Source organism: Trifolium pratense, linkage group LG5, assembly GCF_020283565.1.
Source record: "Trifolium pratense cultivar HEN17-A07 linkage group LG5, ARS_RC_1.1, whole genome shotgun sequence".
NCBI classification, from domain to species: domain Eukaryota; kingdom Viridiplantae; phylum Streptophyta; class Magnoliopsida; order Fabales; family Fabaceae; genus Trifolium; species Trifolium pratense.
Window position 1 is genome coordinate 3,228,390 of NC_060063.1, and position 24,953 is coordinate 3,253,342.

At 37.3% G+C, this 24,953-nt stretch overlaps 3 protein-coding genes across 4 annotated transcripts in view; all 3 read right to left on the minus strand.

Moving 5' to 3' along the window:
* LOC123884522 (F-box/FBD/LRR-repeat protein At1g13570-like) overlaps positions 1 to 21,016 on the minus strand; it is a 30,913-nt gene extending 9,897 nt beyond the window's left edge. Inside the window, exons 1-4 of one of the 2 annotated variants that reach the window (XM_045933633.1) lie at positions 20,881 to 21,016; positions 18,195 to 18,945; positions 17,589 to 17,735; positions 16,988 to 17,503 (exon numbers count right to left, since the gene is read on the minus strand). In XM_045933633.1, the coding sequence (XP_045789589.1) occupies positions 17,189 to 17,503; positions 17,589 to 17,735; positions 18,195 to 18,938 (1,206 nt within the window). In that variant the 5' untranslated portion in view covers positions 18,939 to 18,945; positions 20,881 to 21,016 and the 3' untranslated portion in view covers positions 16,988 to 17,188. Of the gene's footprint in view, positions 1 to 16,987; positions 17,504 to 17,588; positions 17,736 to 18,194; positions 18,946 to 20,880 lie in introns of those variants that run through there. The other variant, XM_045933635.1, reaches the window with a different exon arrangement.
* Positions 3,508 to 4,521, minus strand: LOC123884523. The gene is made up of 2 exons (XM_045933637.1): positions 4,498 to 4,521; positions 3,508 to 4,396 (listed from the first exon to the last, which is right to left on the minus strand). Exons 1-2 carry the CDS (start codon positions 4,510 to 4,512, stop codon positions 3,644 to 3,646), a joined length of 768 nt encoding a protein of 255 aa, XP_045789593.1. The 5' UTR covers positions 4,513 to 4,521; the 3' UTR covers positions 3,508 to 3,643.
* Positions 4,601 to 14,665, minus strand: LOC123884410. The gene is made up of 4 exons (XM_045933497.1): positions 14,412 to 14,665; positions 5,320 to 5,560; positions 4,714 to 5,214; positions 4,601 to 4,669 (listed from the first exon to the last, which is right to left on the minus strand). Exons 1-4 carry the CDS (start codon positions 14,663 to 14,665, stop codon positions 4,601 to 4,603), a joined length of 1,065 nt encoding a protein of 354 aa, XP_045789453.1.
* Positions 21,017 to 24,953: the final 3,937 nt, after the last annotated feature.

The window sequence follows — 24,953 nt, forward strand, 5'->3', positions numbered from 1 at the left end:
AGGAAGAAGAGATTAATCGGTTTGAAGAGGGTAACCATCCGGATCAACAGGGGGATCCGGCGTATGAGTCTCACGATATACCAGCTCAAGACCCTCCTCGTTACTCTCATGATATGAATCAGCTTGCTTCGATGTTGCATCAAATGGAAATTTCTCAATATTCCGGGCTGCCGAATCTCTACTTTGATACCGCCTCTTCCATGTACACCGAGGCGATGACTTACCGGTCTACCTTCCCTCCTCCTACTTTTGGGACTTTGTATCCCGTTGATACTGATTGGGAGGCGCATCAGGCGAGGGAGCTGAACTCATTTCAGGCCAGACAAGCATACAATTCTGGTTTGAGAGCTTCTGAGTTGGCGGAGATCGAAAGGCGACGCCGGGTTGAGCAGGATGAAGCTGCTGCTATGGAGAGGGAAATGCTGGATGTGGATGGGCTGAATTTGAATTTGAATAGCCCATTCACAAACTACTTCACTGGCCAGCCGGATGACGCGGTTTGACATTGTTGGTGATGCTGTTCTGCTGCTGCTGCTACTCTTCTACTACTCTATCTCTATCTTTACTTTTTGTCTTTTATTTGCTTAGTTTGTAATAATATTCTGATGTTGCTTGGATATTGGCTGGATATTTTATCTGTGTACTCTGAAATTGAATCGTCTTTTGTTTAATTGTGGAATGGTTTTTACTTCTAGAGTTTGTTTCAATATTTTGGCATGTTCCTTCTAGTTACTTGAGTATCAATTACTTGATTTTCTCCGTGTGTGATATGTGAAACTTGCAGTGCAATAGCTTGTTGCACTCATGTGATCAAGAGGCAAAGGAAGGGAACGCACACTTTTTGACCGGTTCTTTGATTCGACCCAACCGTGAGGTATTGAGCCAAACACTCTCATTCTTTCTATGTGTGATATCCGCTCATGTATTGTCTCTCGATTTTGCTTGTCGTCTTTTTATTTGATTGGTACTCTTGTAGCACACACGAGGCATGTTCCTTGGTACCTTTGAGCCTTTCTATCCACCCTTACATATAATTATCCTTTGCTTAACCAATTTGAGCTGAAAAAGAAAATGTTATTTTTGCAAAACCTTGAGAAATTTTTGTTGAAAAAAGGAATGACTTTCTTGGAGGTTAGGCACCTAATTAGTGGTTGATGCGCATTGCTCACTACTAAGTTTGGGGTTGCTCTTTGGAATTAGCAACAAATAAAGTTTGGGGTGAGGGTACTAGAGAACTTACAAAAAGTTTTGATTTGGGGTGAGGGTACTAGAGAACTTACAAAAAGTTTTGATTTGAAAAATTGAGAAAAATTTCAAAAAGTTGCAAAGAAAAAAAATGATGAATGAAAAAAGAGATGAATGTGAAAGAAAAAATAGAAAAGAAGTACAAAAAGAAGTGATAGCCTTGAATTCATAGAATTGCAAAACTTTGTTTGATGATTGAAAAAGTTCTCTAGTCCACTATAGTTCAAAAGAAAAAAAAGGTGGTTTATGAAATTTTTGACTAATAGGGGGATCTAACTCCAAGTTTTTCTACTACTTATCCCAAAATGTCACCATCCACCCTAGCCAAGCCACGTTATAACCCTAAAAGACCTCTAATGTGTGTGCACAAAGTGAACCGAATGAATTCTTAGACTACTTGCAAAATTATTGTTGACTTGCATTGATGTGTTGATTTGAGTGAATTACCCAAACTGAAGAGTGCATGTGAGTAGTGTGATGAAATCATAGAGCCTTGGTCGAAAAGTGTGAACTACTTGAAAATGTCTTGCGGGAACGGTTGTGCAATTGAGCATTGTTTGCAGGTGGATCATTGATCATCAGGTGAGTCTCACGTATGTATGATTCGAGTGATTTTAAGGAAAATGCCAAGGTCTTGACACGAAAGCTTGAGGTAAAAGTTGTTTCCTTGAGGACAAGGAAAGGTTTAAGTTTGGGGTTGTGATGACAAATCGTCACACTCTCTAATCCATGCCTATTTTAGCAACATTAGATGCATTTTAGTAGGTTTGTAGCAATAAATATAAGAGAAATCTAACCATTAGCGTGATTACTTGTTTTGCAAGAAAACAGGAAAAACTGCAGGATTTGAATGATTTTCACTACGCTGGGGGCGTAGCCCATCACGCGCCGCGTGATGGAGCTCACAGAGAGCCAAGATTGTGACTCTGATCACGCGCCGCGTGATGCCTTACCACGCGCGGCGTGAAGCCTTGATGAAGATGAAGATTGCTCTCTGACTTGATCACGCGCCGCGTGATTCTGTTACTACGCGCGGCGTAGTTGATGGATTTGCAACCACGCGCGGCGTGGTAGATCTGGCGCGCGGCGTGGTTGCCTTCTGTATATATATTTTCTGCATAATTCTGTTTTCTGGTTGGAAAATTCTGCAAAATTGATCTACATTCTGGTTTTGGAACTTCCAGATCGCGATTCAAGACTCCAGAGGATAGCTCCAAGCACGTCGAGAGCATGGATCCACAAGCCATGGCGATGAAGCGAGGAAGCGAACGAAGCACGATGAGGAGCTAAACTCCTTTGAAGGTAGAATCTAGGATAGTTTAGGATGTAGTTCAACTGAATGTAATCTGCAAATGTTGTAAGAATTTACTCTTTCTATAGTGTTCATCCAATGCAATTCTGTTTTTAATGCTTTATAATCCTTCATTAGTGTTATAATGATTTCGAGTTAAGTCACGTGCGAGAGTATTGATTTAATTTCTGAACTGAATTGTATTGAGCATTCGAGTGTCTCCGGTCGAGAGATTGAGGCATAGAGTGTAGCGAACGATTGACGCGCGTTAATATCATTCGTTGTAGGTAGCTTCCGCCCGAGAGATCGGGGGAGTATCGACAACGAATAGAGTGGATTTTGACAAGAGATTGCGATTCACTAATTTGTCGATCTAGTTGTGAACACTTGAGTAAATTCCTACGACATAGTAGATTGCATGAGGTTTAGCTATAGACTAGATGATTCCGATGATTCTACCTCGCTTTTCCTTTATATCAAAGCACGTTTTCCAGCAATTCATTACTCAATATACCCCCAATTTATGTGTATTTTCTGTGAAATGTCTATGAACACAATTCGACTAGTTTGATCACACAATCCCTGTGGATCGATATTTTTATTACTACGTGGTTTTCGTGCACTTGCGAAATATTCCATCACCCCCCCATCATGTCTTTTATACCCCCTATACACATGAATTTCGCAAAATATAACTTATTTCGACCCGCAGAAACCGAAACATAAGTTTCGATTGATACAAACCGAAATTACTGGGAATTTAAACAATTTCGGGCCGTATAAACCGAAGTATATCAGGCCAAAAAACCAGTCAATGTGAGTCTCTGCCTTGCACAACCTCTACACATTTGAGGTCCAAACCTGTTTATAACACATTTTAGTATGTTATATATGACAGAGCATCAACATATTAACCATCCAATCTAAAAATATTTTAGCGATTAATAAAAAACGTAACAACCGGTAACAAATTACGAATTAAACGATACTAAAATACGTAGTGTACTACATCCGATTGTCATAATCAAAGTTACATCAAAAATAAAAACAAACATCAGAGTTTATAAACAACCACGTCAACATTAAAGTTACAAAAACAAACAAAGTCTACCCCCGAGTGTGGTAGCGTGTCCCCTTCCCCCGCTTAATTCGCCTATAAGCAAGTATCGGATTAAGCAAATTCAGAATCCGCTGCAAAGTACCATGAATTGGAGTTCCTTCAACCGCCTCACCATCGCGAACTGCCCTTTCGACCTCAACCTTTACACTCCGGCAAACTTGCATTAGATTAGGGTCATTTCTTGCTTCCGCCGCCTCTATTAACACCTCTAAATTAGGTGGCCTTGGTGGTGATTCAGGAGCTTCTACGGGTCGCATAACTGGATGCGACACTCTATAAAACCATGACATATATCCGGGTTCAGTGTCCCACGGGCTTGTAACAGGCCGACCCCTCATCTCTTCATCTATCATTCTCAGCTCCAATTCTTCCGTAAACACACGATCTATCTCACACAAGTTCATCCCCGGCGTTGCAGACATACTCGGGTTTCTTGGAATGCCTTGCACATGTTGAAATTGTCTTAGCACACGTTCCGGCAAATGCTTGGCTTTCAATTTACCACACCTTAACCATCCAGAAAACCAACATGCATTTATCAAAGGTCGCACTTGTCGGTGGGCATCATACGGGCTGAACACGCAATCGTAAGTTTGAATATTGTCCAAACTGCTTCTATATCCAGCTGCATCCTTATGTCCTTGCCCAGGAACAACCTTTGAATTTAGTGGCATGTTCGCTGTATATCTAGGAGCCTCCACCCACACACTAAGTCTCGGAAAGTGCGCAATAATCCATCCCTGAAAGTATGACGAACAAGATTCATTATAGCCAAACATAGTCTATGTGACAAATTAGACAAATACAAATAATATCTTATATAACGCTCAGATATTTTTACCTGAAGAAATGACATGTAGCCAGTCATCTGAGTCGTGCTAACCGCAGATCCGTGATCCAAATAATGCTGCAGATGAACAAGAGCAGCAGCACCCCAATTCCATTCATGAACGCATGACAAATCTTGAAAGTACTGCAAATACACAACATCCGCGTAGTAACTGCTCTTGTTGCTGAATATTGTACAACAGACCAAATGTAGCATAAAAGCCCTTACGCTCCTCTCCCTGTAAAGCCTAACAACATGCGCCGGCTTATTTTCAGCAATCGCTCTTTCAGCAGACGTCTGGTTTGTTGTGTATAGAGTTTGCAGGGTAGTATGCTTCAAATGTACCCCGTTGGTTTCGGCAAATGCTTTATCAATATCCTCTCGCTCAACTCCTAGATATGAACTAACCATGTCAGCCCCTTCTCCCCTTGACATCTTCGTATGGTTCAAAAACTTTCCTTGGATTGGAAGATGTAACAGACATTGTACATCGTCCAATGTGATGCCGAGCTCACCTAACGGAAGGTGGAAAGTACTTGTTTCCGGATGCCATCTTTCAACAAATGCCCATATAACCCCATAGTCAAGTACGCTAAAATTGACACGGGTAAGCGGCTCCAATCCCGATGCCTCTATTGGATCCCAAAACCACCTCTCACTACGAGGCGGTTTGACGATGTCCATAACCTTTTTCCCGCTAGCTTGGCAACGCAGAGTCCTCTTTAAAACCTGAAAAATTCCAACAACACAAAACATTGAAAACTTAATTAACATAATCACAGTATTTAAAACAATTAATACATTTAATAAAACAATTAATACACTTAACGGTACCTCGTGATCATCTGGTTCTGCATCCCATATCGGAACCGCCCTATGATTTCCGTATTGTGTTAATAATGACATATCACTTGGTCCTCCTCCATAACCCTCATTTGCTGCATCTCGTCGTGGTTGTCGTGGTCGCTGTTGCGGTCTCCGTCGTGGTGGTTGTTGCGGTTCTTCAATTTGCGGTTCATCAGGTTGCGGTTCATCAGGTTGCGGTTCTTCAGGTTCGCCATGTAACACCCTAACCCTTACTACCCTTAAAAACGTAATTTTAAAAACTTTTTAACAAGCGTAAAGGCAGAGTGCCACGCGGTAATTAAAACACAAGCATACACTCAGAGCGTCATGAAATTTAACATGAAAAGCAACAGCGGATTCATTCACATCATATATATACATATATATATACATAAGCCATATTCATCCCTAAGGATGTCACTTATACAAGAACTAGCATAACAAAAAGGTAACACCGATATACGATGAAATCCAAGCGTAAACCCCGACTCGATGTTACATTACCAGAGCATTCACTATTTACAAACTCTAGTCAAAAGCTAGTACTAAGAGGAGTAATCTATGCTAAGTCTCCTCACCAAAAAGTACTTCAACACCACGCTAGAACAGCAGTCTAAACGTCGGCACGATCCTCAGCCTGAATATCTGAACCCCCAAAGGTCCAGCAAATAACACAAAGCAGAGAGTTAGAAAACATAATCGCATATCATACGAGTATAAGAAAGGTCTTACACCTTCGAACTACACCATACATATTCTAACTCACGTCAAAACGTTGTATTAAACAGTTATCAATTAATAAAGTTTAACACAGTTCAACCAGATAATGTCACATACCATTTATCAAATATATGCGCATTTACCCTAATGTATCTAATGCCAATCATTCTATGTCATGCCATCCCTAGACACGACTAATGCATGTGGTACCAATTGCCTTTTACCCCTTATGGATAAGTTAAACAGTTTTACATCTTGCCGGATTGTTCGGAACTTACCAAACCTTCATATCCCTCATGGATAAGTTAAACAGTTTTATATCCTGCTGGATAGCAGCTCTAGATCTTATGGATTCATCTAATCCGATCCTCGGCTTCCTTATGGACTCAAAAATCCATTTAAATCTATTGGAACCCAAGTTTCCAATTTCAACATATATATACATGAATGCATGTATGTTTGCACATATCATCAATATGATATTTCTAGCTCGAAGCTACTCCTTATGAATGCGGAAACACAATTCAAACACATTCACTTAACATTACAAATTAATGCCAAATCTTCACATTGCTCACTTTAAGCTACAACTTATTGCATACACGTTTATCAATCATATAACGATTAACAATAAGCATTAACAGTATCAACATGTATCAACAATCATGTAAGGATACCCTTAAACCATGTTACAAGTGCCAAATCATACTTACAAACATTAACAAAAGTTGCAGGTTCAGCACTGTTCGCTAAGCGAACCCATAGCGAACAGGTAGCGAACTCATTCGCTAAGCGAATCTCAATTCGCTGTAGCGAACTACATCAGAGGATTACAGGTACATGGCGAACAGGTAGCGAACTTGTAGCGAGCTTATTCGCTGTAGCGAACTCCTGTTCGCTAAGCGAACTACACCAGAAAGGAAATCTGTTCTTGAGTTGTCTAAGGCGGTTTAACACTAAATCAACTCAAAAATTCATCCAAACATGTTATAAATTCATATAGACAGCCATTCCAAACATATATGGTATCAAGGAACATTAATCATCCCTTCCAAACATCCAAATACCTCTAACAATCAAAATCATGGCAATTACTTGAGTTTTAAGTAACTTTCTCAAACTTTCTAAAAATGATCCAAACACATACATAATCATCATGGAATCAAACTAGTGATTAACACACACAAAGTGATGATGAAAAACATCATACTCACATACAAAAGTTTAATCAAAATCTAAAAGAAATTGAGTGGGAGAGTTCGGGAACGGAGACATAGACAATCTCCCCCCTCCTAGTCACTCAAGAATCATGAATTCTAATCTCTTACCTTAAGCAAAGATGATGATCCAAGCCTCCTCTTGCTCAAGCTTTCACTCTTGATCCAAACCCTAGCTTAGCTCTATGTTGCTTCTACTCACTCAAACTCAAGAAATGAAGTTATGAAACTATTCATAAGTTGGACTTGCTACTTATACTCTTTCCCATGGTCATGAACCAAGCCCAATTGGCTTAGGCCCATTACCTCTCACGCCCATAAGCCCAAAACAATGGTTCTCGCGTCTAATAACTTACGTTCGGCTAAATAATTATTCGTCGCCCACTAAAATAATAAAAGCCATTTAATAAATAAAAATACATTTATTAAAATATACGAATACGAAAATCGGGTCGTTACAATCCTACCCCCCTTAAAAGAATTTCGCCCTCGAAATTACCTAGAAACAGATCGGGATAAGAATCTCTCATCTTGCTTTCCAACTCCCACGTTGCATTCTCACCAGCCGGTCCTCCCCACACGACTTTCACGGATGCAATCTCTTTGTTTCTCAATCTCTTCACTTCTCTTCCTTCTATTCTCAAGGGTACAGTCTCAATGGTCAAGTCATCCCTCACTTGAACATCGTCCGATTCAATTACGTGTGTCGGATCAGACACATACTTGCGCAACTGCGATACATGAAAAACATCGTGCAAATTCGCCAATGATGGCGGTAATGCAATCCTATACGCAACTTTCCCAACTCGCTTCAAAATCTCAAACGGTCCAATAAACCTCGATGTCAACTTCCTTGACTTCAACGCACGTCCTACTCCAGTAGTCGATTTAACTCGTAGGAATACATGATCCCCTTCTTGGAATTCAATGTCCTTCCTCCTCTTATCATGATAACTCTTCTGTCGATCCTGAGACGCTTTCATCTTCTCACGAATCATCCGAATCTTCTCTGTTGTTTCTTGTACAATCTCTGGTCCAAGAATTGCACCTTCTCCAGTTTCATACCAACACAGAGGTGTCCTACACCTTCTCCCATACAAAGCCTCAAACGGTGCCATTCCGATACTAGAATGGTAACTGTTGTTGTATGTAAACTCTACCAACGGCAAACAAGAATCCCAATTCACGTTTTGCTCCAAAACACAAGCTCTCAACAAATCCTCTAAGGATTGTATCGTTCTCTCCGACTGACCATCTGTCTGAGGATGATACGCTGAACTCAACCTCAACTTCGTTCCTAAAGCTTCTTGCAAGCTTTCCCAAAATCTAGAAGTAAATCTCGGATCTCTATCCGAAATAATACTTGTTGGAATACCATGTAGCCTCACAATCTGCTCCACATAAATCTCGGCCAACTTAGGCACCAAAGTACCTTTCCTAATAGCAATGAAGTGAGCACACTTCGTCAGACGATCTACCACTACCCAAATCACCTCGTTACTTTTCTTGGTCTTCGGTAAACCTCCCACAAAATCCATTGCAATGCTATCCCATTTCCATTCGGGTATAAACATTGGTTGCAACAAACCAAACGGCTTCTGATGCTCAATCTTCGATTTCTGACAAGTTAAGCATGAATAAACAAATTCAGAAATTTGCCTCTTCATTCCCGGCCACCAAAATAACTTCCTCAAATCCTGATACATCTTGGTTACTCCAGGATGTATACTCAAACCACTTCTGTGACCTTCTTCCATGATCATTCTCTTCAATTCGGGTACATCCGGTACACAAACTCTTCCGTGAAATCTCATGACTCCACTCTCGTCAATCTTGATATTGGTCTCCTTACCTTCATTGATGAGCACCATCTTCTCCATCAATTTCTTATCCGATTTCTGACGTTCTTTAATATCTTCAAGAAAAGGATTCGTCAACTTTAACATTCCAAGCTTCACACTTGTAGAAGTAACCTCGCACACAAGACTCAAGTCTCGGAATTCTTCTATCAACTCTAACTCTTTCACCATCAATGATGACATATGCAAAGTTTTCCTACTTAATGCATCGGCCACTACATTGGCTTTTCCGGGGTGATAACTCAATTCAAAATCGTAGTCCTTTAAGAATTCGAGCCATCTTCGTTGCCTCATATTCAACTCCCTCTGGTCGAATAAGTATTTCAGACTCTTGTGATCACTAAACACTTCAAACCTCGATCCATACAAGTAGTGTCTCCACACTTTCAAAGCAAACACCACTGCGGCTAACTCCAAATCATGCGTTGGATAGTTCCTCTCGTGAACCTTCAGTTGCCTTGAAGCATATGCTACCACGTTACCCCCTTGCATAAGCACTCCGCCAAGTCCTAACTTCGAAGCATCGCAATACACGACGAACGACTCTTTGGCATCAGGTAAAATCAACACGGGTGCAGTAGTCAATCTTCTCTTGAGCTCTTGGAAACTCTTCTCACAAATACCATCCCAAACAAACGCTTGATCTTTCCTCGTCAACTTGGTTAACGGCAAAGCCAACTTCGAAAAACCTTCGATGAACCTTCTATAATAACCGGCCAAACCAAGAAAACTTCTAATCTCTGAAACAGATTCCGGCGTTCCCCACTGTGACACAGCGTCAACCTTCGCAGGATCTACCGCGATTCCTCCACTTGAAATTATATGCCCTAGGAAACTCACCTCTTTCATCCAAAATTCACACTTAGACAACTTGGCATACAACTTCTTCTCCTTCAAGACTTGCAAAACAATCCTCAAGTGCTCTTCGTGCTCTTCCTCGGATTTCGAGTAAATCAAAATGTCGTCGATGAACACCACCACGAATCTATCCAAAAATGAATGGAAAATTCGGTTCATATACTCCATGAAAACTCCAGGTGCATTGGTCACACCAAACGGCATAACTGAATACTCGTAGTGCCCATACCTCGTCCTAAATGCAGTCTTAGGTATGTCTTCCGTCTTCACTCTAATTTGATGGTATCCAGATCTCAAATCGATCTTACTAAACACACAAGCTCCAACTAGTTGATCCATCAAATCATCTATCCTCGGAAGTGGATATTTATTCTTGATCGTCACTTTGTTCAACTGACGATAGTCTATACATAATCTCATGCTTCCATCTTTCTTCTTCACAAGCAATACCGGCGCTCCCCATGGCGAAACACTCGGTCGAATAAACCTCTTCTCAAGCAGCTCTTCAAGTTGCTTCTTCAACTCATTCAACTCTGACGCTGACATTCGATACGGCGCCATCGATATCGGACTAGTTCCAGGTACTAGGTCGATAGAAAACTCTACCTCTCGCTTTGGAGGCACGTCAGATATGTCATCCGGAAACACATCTGGGAATTCACAAACGATCGGTAACTCTTCTATCTTAACTCCTCCTTCGAGTTTCAATGATGCAAACATCATGAACATCTCGGCATGTTCTTTCAACGCTTCCGATACTTCCTTCCCGCTCATCAAATGCAAGTTCTCCTCCGGCTTCGGAAAAACAACGGCCTTCTCACGACAGTTGATATGAATCCGGTTGAAGATTAACCAATTCATACCAAAAATTACATCCATACCACTAAGTGGAATACACACTAAATCCATACCAAAGTGCTTATCAAAAATGGTTACGGGGCAATTACGACATACTTGTCGGGTAATCACTGAACCATTAGCAGGAGTTTCTATTTCCATCCTACCCATCATATCCGTTAAAGGAATACTAAGACGCTTCGCACAATCCAAAGAAATAAAAGAATGCGTCGCTCCCGTATCTATAATCGCAATTAAAGGAGTGTCATAGATGAAACACGTACCTCTAATGAGATTGTCCTCAAGGCTAGCATCCTCTCCACTCAAAGCAAACACCTTGCCCATCACCTTCTTGGGTTTCTTGCAGATTATACTCTTGTGGCCCTCCTCACCACAGTTGAAACAAAACACTCTTGTCCTACACACTTCAGTTTTGTGGCCTAACTTCCCACAATTCAAACACTTGTCCAATTTCTTCTGGCAATCATACGACATATGACCCCTCTCTCCACATTTGTAACAACTTCCATTCATCGGCTTCTTACTTCCACTTGTATTACCCCTACCGCGGTTATCATAAGGTTTTCCGCGCTCTTGTCCTTTCCCTTTTCGGTCATTCGCAGCCTTGTAGTAGTTCACCTTAGCTCTACCATCCTCATCGCAAATCCTACTCTTGTTCACAAGGGTCGCAAAATCCCTTATCTGCGAAAATCCAATCATGTGCTTAATGTCTGGACGTAGACCACTTTCAAACTTCACGCACTTGTCGTTCTCCGCTTCCATAGTGTTGTAATGCGGACTAAACGCACACAAAGTCTCAAACTTGACGGCATAGTCAGCTACCGTCATATTTCCCTGTTTCAACTCCATGAATTCCACCACTTTCTTGTTCTTCACATCCACAGGAAAATACTTAACCAAAAATTCTCTTTTAAACATTGCCCATGGTATAGCCATACCACCGGGTCCTAGCCTTAACTTGGCGTTCTTCCACCACACATTCGCTTCCTCACGCAACACATATGTCCCCAGGGTTGTCTTCCCTTCCTCGGAACAATCCATTGCTTCAAAAATTATCTCAAGTTCTTCCAGCCACTTGTGAGCTCCATCCGGGTTGTAACCTCCGGTAAATGTTGGCGGTTTCTGCTTCATGAACCTTTCCAACCTCATCTCTACCTCTCTTCCAGGTTGATGATCTCTAACCACAATGTTGGTGAGTGCGGCCAAAGCTTCCGCAATCTGAGCATTCGTCCTTGCAGCAGCCATGATTCCTGAACGAATCACAACTAGACGTTAGAAAGTACTAACAGTGTTCCCTACACATGCTCATACGGGGAAAAGAAAAGTCCTAATTGGTTCACATGAACCGACCTGCTCTGATACCACTATTGTAACACCCTAACCCATACTACCCTTAAAAACGTAATTTTAAAAACTTTTTAACAAGTGTAAAGGCAGAGTGCCACGCGGTAATTAAAACACAACCATACACACAGAGTGTCATGAAATTTAACATGAAAAGCAACAGCGGATTCAAATCAAACCAAGCATGCATATATGTACATATATATATACATAAGCCATATTCATCCCTAAGGATGTCACTTATACAAGAACTAGCATAACAAAAAGGTAACACCGATATACGATGAAATCCAAGCGTAAACCCCGACTCGATGTTACATTACCAGAGCATTCACTATTTACAAACTCTAGTCAAAAGCTAGTACTAAGAGGAGTAATCTATGCTAAGTCTCCTCACCAAAAAGTACTTCAACACCACGCTAGAACAGCAGTCTAAACGTCGGCACGATCCTCAGCCTGAATATCTGAACCCCCAAAGGTCCAGCAAATAACACAAAGCAGAGAGTTAGAAAACATAATCGCATATCATACGAGTATAAGAAAGGTCTTACACCTTCGAACTACACCATACATATTCTAACTCACGTCAAAACGTTGTATTAAACAGTTATCAATTAATAAAGTTTAACACAGTTCAACCAGATAATGTCACATACCATTTATCAAATATATGCGCATTTACCCTAATGTATCTAATGCCAATCATTCTATGTCATGCCATCCCTAGACACGACTAATGCATGTGGTACCAATTGCCTTTTACCCCTTATGGATAAGTTAAACAGTTTTACATCTTGCCGGATTGTTCGGAACTTACCAAACCTTCATATCCCTCATGGATAAGTTAAACAGTTTTATATCCTGCTGGATAGCAGCTCTAGATCTTATGGATTCATCTAATCCGATCCTCGGCTTCCTTATGGACTCAAAAATCCATTTAAATCTATTGGAACCCAAGTTTCCAATTTCAACATATATATACATGAATGCATGTATGTTTGCACATATCATCAATATGATATTTCTAGCTCGAAGCTACTCCTTATGAATGCGGAAACACAATTCAAACACATTCACTTAACATTACAAATTAATGCCAAATCTTCACATTGCTCACTTTAAGCTACAACTTATTGCATACACGTTTATCAATCATATAACGATTAACAATAAGCATTAACAGTATCAACATGTATCAACAATCATGTAAGGATACCCTTAAACCATGTTACAAGTGCCAAATCATACTTACAAACATTAACAAAAGTTGCAGGTTCAGCACTGTTCGCTAAGCGAACCCATAGCGAACAGGTAGCGAACTCATTCGCTAAGCGAATCTCAATTCGCTGTAGCGAACTACATCAGAGGATTACAGGTACATGGCGAACAGGTAGCGAACTTGTAGCGAGCTTATTCGCTGTAGCGAACTCCTGTTCGCTAAGCGAACTACACCAGAAAGGAAATCTGTTCTTGAGTTGTCTAAGGCGGTTTAACACTAAATCAACTCAAAAATTCATCCAAACATGTTATAAATTCATATAGACAGCCATTCCAAACATATATGGTATCAAGGAACATTAATCATCCCTTCCAAACATCCAAATACCTCTAACAATCAAAATCATGGCAATTACTTGAGTTTTAAGTAACTTTCTCAAACTTTCTAAAAATGATCCAAACACATACATAATCATCATGGAATCAAACTAGTGATTAACACACACAAAGTGATGATGAAAAACATCATACTCACATACAAAAGTTTAATCAAAATCTAAAAGAAATTGAGTGGGAGAGTTCGGGAACGGAGACATAGACAATCTCCCCCCTCCTAGTCACTCAAGAATCATGAATTCTAATCTCTTACCTTAAGCAAAGATGATGATCCAAGCCTCCTCTTGCTCAAGCTTTCACTCTTGATCCAAACCCTAGCTTAGCTCTATGTTGCTTCTACTCACTCAAACTCAAGAAATGAAGTTATGAAACTATTCATAAGTTGGACTTGCTACTTATACTCTTTCCCATGGTCATGAACCAAGCCCAATTGGCTTAGGCCCATTACCTCTCACGCCCATAAGCCCAAAACAATGGTTCTCGCGTCTAATAACTTACGTTCGGCTAAATAATTATTCGTCGCCCACTAAAATAATAAAAGCCATTTAATAAATAAAAATACATTTATTAAAATATACGAATACGAAAATCGGGTCGTTACACGCCATACTCGGCATCCTGATTTAGAAATTGATCCGCGTCAAAATCATCATCCTCAGCAGCATTTTGTGCTTGGCCTAAACGTGACCGTGTACGCGTACGCGAACCACCCGCCTCAGCATCATGTGTCCCTCGCGCGGGAATTGGTCCTTGCTGCTTACTACGACCTCGTTTGGCAGGGCGATTTGCAGCAAGCTCTCTACGAGCGGAAGCATTTGCATTGCTTGGCTTGCCATGTCTACCTCTCCCAACATTTTCTTCCATATTTATCCTAACATGGAAAAATATCTTCACACTCAATACAATCTTATAAACTATGATAAATTCAAACTATAATTCAATCAACATTTAATCCTAACACCTATGGTTAACATTATTCATATGGAAGCATATTGAATTTTACTTACACATTTTGTCAAACACTTAGTGTACACCATAATACCATCTAATTGCATACACAAATTAAACCTAATATCACATGCATTCATGTTAACATCTAACTAAACTAACAACTAACCATTAATCAACAATTCAAACATAGAATTTTGAGATAGAAAATTACTCAGGGAGGGAAAAAAACGAAGAAAAGAGTGAATGTGATAAGAAAAACATGGAATGAGAAAAGAGTGAATGTAAATGCATGGAACTTACTTGATTAAGAATGGTTTGAGATAGGATGTTGAAGTTTTCCACAAAATCGCTCTCAAGAAGAAGAAGGAGTGGTGTTGTTGGTGTTTAGAAGAAAATACGTAACTGAGAGGTTATGAAATGCTTCTGTTTCTATATCAGTTAACTTCGGTTGACAAAACTCGAAGTTAAACGCGATCGATTTCTATTAACCGAATTGTTTTAAAGTTCGATTCGTATAACCCGAAACACCGTGCAGGGGCAAAAACGTAAGTAAGGGGGGTATAAAAGAAACGTGGGGGGCCTAAAGAGAAAATATCCTAATGAAATTACCCCTGATATACTTTTGGAAGTTGGAATCTGAAACTAATACCGTTTCAGAAAATACGATCCGAAATTCACTTTTAATTTTCCTTTTGACATAAAACAAAATGCTACAACTAAGATCTATATCCTGCCAAGGTCTTCACTTTTCTTAATTTTCCTTTTGACATAAAACAAAATACTACAACTAAGATCTAGATACTGCCAAGGTCTTCATCACCGTAGAAGATTTCCCAAAAGAGTAGTTCTTCAAAAATAAAACGAAGGTAACTCAGGGACCACTGTCCAACGCTCATCACTGCAACACAATAGTGTGCGAGATGGCCGTTAGCGAGCAATATTTCCAGTATGAGAGGTGTAACATCAACGACCTTTAAAGGGTAGTAGTGATAGCGCAAGGGTTTGTCAATGATGAAATCGATTAGTATAGAGGATTCGATCAAATAGATCGACAAAGAAAAAGGGATTCGAATTGCAGATTCCGAACCTAAGCGAGTTCCGATCTACAAAATAAAACATAAATCTAGAATAAATTACTAAACTCGATTAAAAAACAATTATATATTAAATTTATATTCTAAAATAATAAATTTTTCAAAGAAAGAAAAATTAATTTCTTCAATAATATTAATGACTAAAATGTTTTGAAATAGTTAAATAGTGGTTTAAAGTTGGCTTAATTAGTAAAATAGTCCCTTAAAAACATTTTTTGTTTCACATTGGTCCCTTAAAGAAAAAAATGTTTGAATAGGTCCCTTAAAGAAAAAATTGTCCGAATAGGTCTCTTAAAGACATCTCCGTTTAAAGACATCTCCGTTAATCAGTTTGGTCCTTTCCGTCCATTTTTTGGAGGACCAAACTGATTAACGGAGATGTCTTTAAGGGACCAAACTGATTAACGGAGATGTCTTTAAGAGACCTATTCAGACCTTTTTTTTCTTTAAGGGACCTATTCGGTCTTTTTTTTTTTCTTTAAGTGACCAATGTGAAACCAAAAATGTCTTTAAGGGACCATTTTGCTAATTAAGCCTTTAAAGTTAATTGTTATCACAAAAATATTTATTTATGTTAAAATAGACTAAAGTGTCTATTAAAAAAAAAGACTAAGTGTAATTTACTCATTTTGTTTTTAATTAAAAATATTTTATGTCATTTTACATTTATCAACCAATTGAATAGTTTTTTTTTTTTTACTACCAGTATTCAGCCCACTGTTTAATTTGGTTCGGTGGTCGGTTCTGGCATCAAGTGATTCCAGCCCCCTTTCAATCGCAATTGCGGGGGATCGAACCGTGATCATCCCTACCAAGTCCAGCGCCAATCATAACTGAACCAACTAACGATTAATAATTGAATAGCTAATTTTACTAAACATTTTAATTATAGATTATCGTTGATAAGCTATAAGTTATATGCTATCAATTTTGTAACCTGGTACATAGTTTATATATTCCTGGTTGTAAAATAGCTCGAATGTCTTTCTAAATGTATACATGCATCTAAAACAAACTTGAAATTGTCAAAAGTAAATCTATCTATCTATATATTATAAAGAAAATTTTGTCTAATACGAAAGATTGGGCCTATCCAACTTATTCTGAACATAAAACCAACATTAAAATGAGGCATTCTATATTGGGAAAAAATAAAAGGTTAAATATGTTTTTATACCTAACAAATTGAATCCCTCTCCTTCAAAGTTAAGGTACAGATAAGTTTAAAATATAAAAGAAAATATATACTATAAGTATAGCATTTAACAAATAAATACAAATAAGTGTCTTTAATAATTTCATGCAACTTTATAGAGTACCCAACAGGAACCTAGTACGACATCTATGGTTGAAGGAATTCAACACGTGCTCTTTGTGATGCTCGCTCCATACGTAACAAGTTTCGTGAAATGCTTAACAGCACAGCTGCATCCAATTTCTCATAACAAAAACCAACTTTAAAAGTAAGGGTCTTTAAAGATGAGGAATTTGCAAGTACGAACCGTATCAAACTCATGGCATGTTTAAAGCTGGTTCCGACGCTGATATTCACCGTCTGAAGTTGACTTAGGCAACAGCTATTGCATTCTAACTGCTCCGGTTGGTCTGGCTCTTGTTCACCGTCATCATCATCATCATCATGATCATCATCATAATTCTAAATTATAAAACTAAGAGAGTCAAAATATGACAATAGAAAGACAAGCTAAGAAAGCATAGGGTATTCATGGTCACCTACTCACCTTGATATCAAGTTCCACCAGGTCAGAAGCACTTTTGAGTACACTAACAATATACAAAACTTCTATTTTTTCATCCAAATTCACACCAGATAATTTCAAATACTTTAAGCTTATTAGCTGTGTTGGAGGAATCATATCTGCATAGAGCTGTGTACAAACAACAAAGCTATGAGGTATATTTTTACAACCCTTAAGTGTAAAAACACAACTTTCAATGTAAAAAAATAGTGGAAATATTAGATTGAACCATCAATAAAATGCAACATTGCTTCCCTCTCAAATATACAATAAAAGATAAGTTTAAAAAAAATATCAAACTGCAAGGGCAGCCAAGATAGAAGTGATTTTAAAAATAATCAAATTGAGATTGGAATATTAAAAGTAACATTGTACTATGTATTAATCTTTTATTGAACTTGGGTTTTATTTTTGCAACAAAGCTTGGTTACACCCCTTGCAAAAAAAATCATGCCATGCAGAGTTTGTGAAACTAGAGGAACAAGTGCAAAAGTCTACTGACCAAAGATACTGGTCAGAATATTATCCAATAGAACCATAATAAATAAATAAATAAATAGACTAATATTAGAGATGTTGTTTCCTAACCGTGTTGCAGAATGGTGAATCTATTGCAAGCCTATGAATTTTTGGCAAACTTTTGATCAAACCAGATGCCCTTTTCAGTTCTACCATGAGTCTAAGATCAATCAGATTCTTTGCATTTTTTAGACAAACTGACTTCATATCTCCAAACAATATCATGCTGAGCTTTTCAAGTAATGGGCAGCAAGAAATAAAATTTTCAAGTGCACCAAACTCATATGTATTTAGATCTAAGCAAAGGTCCAACAATTGTTTGAAGCCACAGAAATTAGGTGGAACTGACAATTTAAATCCGGATAATCGAAAGTGAGTCAATTCTTGGCAAGAGAAAATGTGAGATGGCATTTTATTGTCAATTCTTGCATAGTTCCGAAGCTCAAGATCTTTAATGCCCTTCCTTGACAAAAACAGAATCCACTTATTGAGGTATTCAGTTTTGATCGTGAAAGGGATGTCAAGAGTAAACTTATATATCAGCCCATTGTGAAGGAAAAGAACTTCCGTGATAATTCTGGAAATCTCAGGGCCAGGGTCATCAAGATCCTCGAACCTACTGAAACATTCGTAGCAAAACTCAAGTTCCGGGACTGACATCCACATATACCTCCACTTTCTAGACAGAATACTGGTACTAACTATGTCTGGGATGTTCAAGTGTTTTAGGATGCCATCAATGACATTACCTGGTAAGTCACTTATTCGATCAATGTGATCAACATGATTAGCCTTCTTGATGGACTGAGCCATAAGTGAGCTGCAAAATTTACACAAAGAGTAAATATTGTTATGAAGAAAAAAAACTTAATGTACATTAATTATAGGCACACATATTCAACTATGGAATGTGATCCCCCCTATTTAGTTTTCCGATTTACGAAGGTACAGATTCAAATTTCAATCGTGTGGCCTTAAGGTTTTCTTCGCACATTTTTCCTTTAGCATAAAAAGTTTTTGAACAATTAGGACCACATACAGTTGAAAATCAGCTGCAGGTGATAACGAAACATTCAACCAGATATAAACAAACTTTGTGTACCCAAAAGTGAATGTTGCCATAGATTTACTTGAAATGTCATAATAGAATTTTGCTCATAAAGTTTAAGAAATGACTGAAGACCATTTAGAAGACTAAAAAGAACTAAACTTAAATTAAATAATCAGATAATCAAATCATGCTGAGATAATTAGAAATGGTTAATATAGATGGAAGAACATAATAGTAGTTCACATTGTTGATATTTTAATTTATTATTTTATTCAATACTGTAATTTAATCAGTTCATCCTATGAAAAATTCAGTTTATTTCAACATGATAATATAATTATAATATAAACTAGTTCTCAATTTGGAACAAAATAGTACACTACAGTTTGGTACTCGTCCTCAAACTAGAGGACATGGATCTGAACTCTATTGAAACCAAAAGAATTTTTGAGACACATCCAATGTAAGAATTCTTAGGCTATGAGTAACACACACAAGCAGCTTAAACACCATATCTTCGTCTGAAACATTTTAAGACATTTCGTATATGTTTTTCAACACTCACATTTTCATCCAATGTAAGACTTCTTACTCACACTTGAAGAGTGCCTTTTTGTATTTCTTCTATTTATACATGTTATCCCCTCTAGGCTCTAACTGACCAACTATGATGAAATTTTGGTTTATTTTATATGCATGAGATTAAGAAGTTAAGAAACTAACAGAGAACCAATAATAAAAGAGAACACAGAGAAATGAAATATGGTTTAACCGAGGAAAACCAGGTTTATATCAAAGTAATACAAATCCTGGGCGTGTGAAATATACTAATGCTAAGAAGAAGAAAAACAAATGGAGAACCTAAAGTTGGATCACAAGGAGAACCTAAAACACTGGAGTCATCACATTATTAGGCTACGAGTAACCACACAAGCAGCTTAAAACCATATCTTCGTCTAAAACCTTTTAAGACATTTGGTATGTGTTGTTCAACACTCACATTTTCATCCAATGTAAGAATTCTTACTCACACTTGGAGAGTTCCTAATATCTCTCAATAGTCATACCAAATTCTAGCTAGCAAGTTGCGGGTGGAAAGGATTCTAGAATTTTCCAATGTATCACTTTGTAACTGCCTTAGCTATATATAGCTAAGCCAATGATCTTGAACGAAGGCAAATCAAATTTAACAAAACTTATCTACTTCTCTAAGAAAACTCTACTCTTCAACACCGGAGCTCATTCAATCATTGATTTTACTGTATTTGAGCACGAAATTTCTCAGTTAATCCCCTAAAAATCCATTTTTTCTTGTTCCGCTGTCAGACACACAAGGTGAGTTCTCGCCTCCCAGACAATTTTTGTTTTCATACACGAGAGTCGGAGATCGAACCTTTAACCACGTGACCTACATCACTTACCAGTTTGACTAATCCATTATTGGTTGGTCGTTTTTTTGGAATTATATTTCTACTGAATCACACACCCACAACCCTCACTACTGTCATTAACACTACCCTTATGATAAGTGTTCATTTAGATCTAAAATAAAATTGATAAAAAAATTAACCTTTATCAAGAACAATTTCTAAGACCTAATGCCCTAACCAAACCATAGTTAATCGATTCTTGCATTGCATGTCCGAAAATAAATGAGAAGTAAATGTAAGAGTTGCTAGTTGTCTTGTGATTGGGATGACTTACAGTTGAGAGTAAACGCAACGACTGATGGCGACGGAGCGTTGCTTGCGCGTGTGGTTTGCCCTCCTTTGCTATGTGGTGGAAAGAGAACTGTGGAGTGTGTAGAAATTGAGGAAAGAGATTTTTATGGGGGGAATGAAAAATGTTGGGTAAATATGGTTTTACCCTGCAAAATAGGAGAATTTTGCATTACCTCCTGTAAAATAAAAAGTTGTGATTCCCCCTCATAATATTAAGATTATTTGTTTCCCCCCTGAATTGACAACATGGATTTGAAATCTTAATTTTGTTGACATGGAAATCATACATGGTTTTTTTTTTTTTTTACACATGGCTTTTTTTACTGTTTTTATTTATTTAATTTTTATTTTGCCACATATTGAGCTATGTCATTTAAAAAAAATAAAAAATAAAAAACAAAAAAGGGGAAAAACAAACAGCAAGAAACATCAACAATCTTCACCACTCTCATGGGAAGAACAAACAACAACAACTCATTCTTTCATTCAATTAAAAAAAAAAATCAAAACAACAACAACAAACTTCATCTTCAATCTTAAATTTCATCTCATCAATTCAATCTCAAACCCATAAATCCAAAACCATAAAAAACTCATAAGTTTCTCAAAACATAAAATCTCACGGTTCATTCTCCACCACCAGCCACCACCACTGTCGTCGTCCATCTCTCTTTCCCACCAATTGCATCTCTCTTCCTTGCAGCATCACTCTCACTAATTTTCGCCGATTTTAAGATCTGAATTTTGTTGTTTGTTGATTTTCCAAAAAATTAAAATTAAATTAGAATTAATGATGTTTGGAGAACATGTGTTGTTGTTATTTTTCTTGAACTTGTAATTGCTAACCCAACTCATATCCTTCACCAAGATCAAAGGAATGAACACGTGAGAGGTAGAGACCAGGAAGGAGAGGGATGAAGGAGTTGATTATGTTAGGGTTGTTGAAGATTTTTTTAATTTTTTATTTTATTTTAAATAACAATGATTTGGAATAATTATAATAATAAAAATAAATAAAAATTCTAAGAAAATCCACATATGCATGCCACATCATAAAAAAAAAGATTCCATGTCTAGTTGGCGAATTAGGGGGGTAATCTTTTATATTATAAGCTTGTATACACAAGCAAACTCTAAACCCTAATTTGTTTTCCCTATTTTCCCTCCATTTTATCTTGCAATTTTTATTAAAAAATAATACAATTTTGTCTTGACTAGGATTCGAACTCGCAACCCTTCAGTGAAAGACAATATTTCCAACCACTATGGCAAGAATATCAATTGTGATTAAAATTATGTGCAATAATTGATAAGCACCATCAATTTTTAAAATATATCATATCAAAATTATTGTTGACTATATTATTCATCACAAAAAAAATTTATGTCTTTCTTGATCAATGATTTTTTTTCTACCGGCTCATATATTTAGAAAATAATTATCATGTGAGATTTGGAAAGTTATTGTCACGTGTGATTTGGAAATCTATTAAAAAAAACATCTTTCACATTTCAATGTCTCATGTAACCTTGCTTATATCACTTTTTAATTATTTATTATGCAGTTTATTAAATTGCAGTTTTTTAAAATTGGAAAAAGAATTTTGTAAAAAAAAAATGGAATTTTTTTTTGATATTTGTTAAAAATACCCTTTATTTTTACGTTAATGTATCCAAACATAAATCAATTCTGTTTAACTCACTTTTAAGTTTTAACCAAAATCAAATCTATCAAACTCAATTCTGCTAAATCAATTTTTTTTGCAATACAACCAAACACAACCATAGTCATGTCACTAATCACATTCATTATTTTGATTTTAACGTTGCAGATTTAATATTAACCGATGATTAATTAATACAACATGCACTAGCAGATATTGAGATGATGTTACGTAGTTGTGAGAAGAGTTTAAAAGATTATTCTCTAATGCTTAGAGCAGACACATCATTAGTTCCTGATATACAAAATAGTTTAATACACGACAAATTGAATTATAACAGACAATCATTAGCTGAGGAACATGTTAGATTGATGTCAACTATGACTTCAGAGCAACGTAAAGTATATGACACAATCATGACAAGAGTTAACGAAAACAAACCTGGTGTGTTTTTTCTTTATGGTTATGGCGGTACAGGGAAGACATTTATCTGGAGGGCCATGTCAGCCGCATTACGCTCAAAAGGTGAGATAGTTTTAACAGTTGCCTCAAGTGGGATCGCCGCATTGCTTATACCTGGCGGTAGAACAACACATTCAAGGTTTTGTATTCCTCTAAATGTTGATGAGTTTTCAACATGTACCATAGTTCCTAAAAGCCCTTTGGCGCTATTAATACAAAAAGCAAAGCTCATTATATGGGATGAAACACCAATGATGCACAAACATTGTTTTGAAGCTGTTGATCGAACTTTAAAAGATATTCTTAAGTCTGTTGATGAAAAAAATAAACACATTCCCTTCGGTGGAAAAATTGTTGTTTTAAAAGGAATTCTACCAGTAATACCCAAAGGTACAAGACCATAAGTTATTAATGCTATTATTAATTCTTCGGTTCGTTGGAATTTTTGTGAAGTTTTAACATTGGGTAAAAACATGAGGCTTCTCGGTGGTGCTTCGAGTGCAGACGTTGAACAAAGAAGATTGTTTTCTGAATGGTTTTGGGTGTTGGCGATGGAGGAATTGGAGATGACAACGACGATGATTTAGAACTTGACATTCCATCAGATTTATTGATTCCAAATTCAGGTGATCCTCTTGCTTCTATCGTTGAAAGCACCTATCCCCAACTTTTCCAAAACATGAACGATATAACGTATTTCCAAAATAGAGCTATGCTAGCTCCTAAAAATTCAATAGTCGACACAATAAATGATTATATGTTGGATTTAATTTCCTGGTGAAGAAAAAACATATTTGAGTTATGATACTCCACTCACACAAAATGTAGACGGTCAAACAGTGGATGATGTTCATACTCCCGAATTTTTGAACACGATTTCTACGTCGGGACATCCAAATCACAGGTTGAGACTTAAAGTTGGAGTTTCAGTTATGCTATTAAGGAATTTGAATAAAAAATTAGGATTATGCAATGGAACAAGACTTATTATTACGAGATTGGGAAAACGTGTTTTTGAAAGAAAAAAAAAATTCAGGAAGTAATATTGGTGATCAGGTTTTCATACCTAGATTTTCTCTGACACCATATGACGTGAGAATTCCTTTTAAATTTCAACGGAGACAATTTCCTATAATGATTTCTTTTGCGATGACTATTAATAAAAGTCAGAGACAATCTTTAAAGCATGTTGGGATATATCTTCTGTCGCCAGTGTTTTCACATGGTCAGTTGTATGTTGCAATTTCAAAAGTTACTTCTAGAAAAGGATTAAAAATATTGATCATCGATGACGACGGTGATGATACGACTAAGACTTCGAATGTGGTCTATAAGGAAGTCTTCCGTAATATAACATAATTTTCTTTGTATGAATATTTATCCAAAATTATTGTTGAACTATCGTTTAATCAACTTTTTTCATATACCTTACATTATTGGAATTATCATATATTATTTAATCATTATATATCTTACAGCTAATCAGACCCGTGCACCGCACGGGTCGATGTTCTAGTTGAATGAATCTTTATATTACAGGGGGGTAATCACAATTTTTTTTTGCAGGGGTAATGCAAAATTCGCCCATTTTACAGGGGGTAAAACCCTATTTACCCAAAAATGTTTAATCACAAAAACATAAATATTTTTATTAGGCCGTAGTTTTATCTCGTATTTTGATTGAATCTGAATATTATCCCTTTTATTTTAAAAATTGAAATTTTAATCGCTCTATTTTATAATTCTTTGAATTTTACCCATATAATATTTGACTCATACTTATGAATGACATGATGAGCATACTTGTTGGAGATTTGTGTTGGTCTCATTTTGCTAAAACAAATATGCAAGCGAGATGTTGGATACAATGCTTCAACATTGGATACATCATCCAGTGTGCTCATATAATGTTTCAACATTGGATACGACA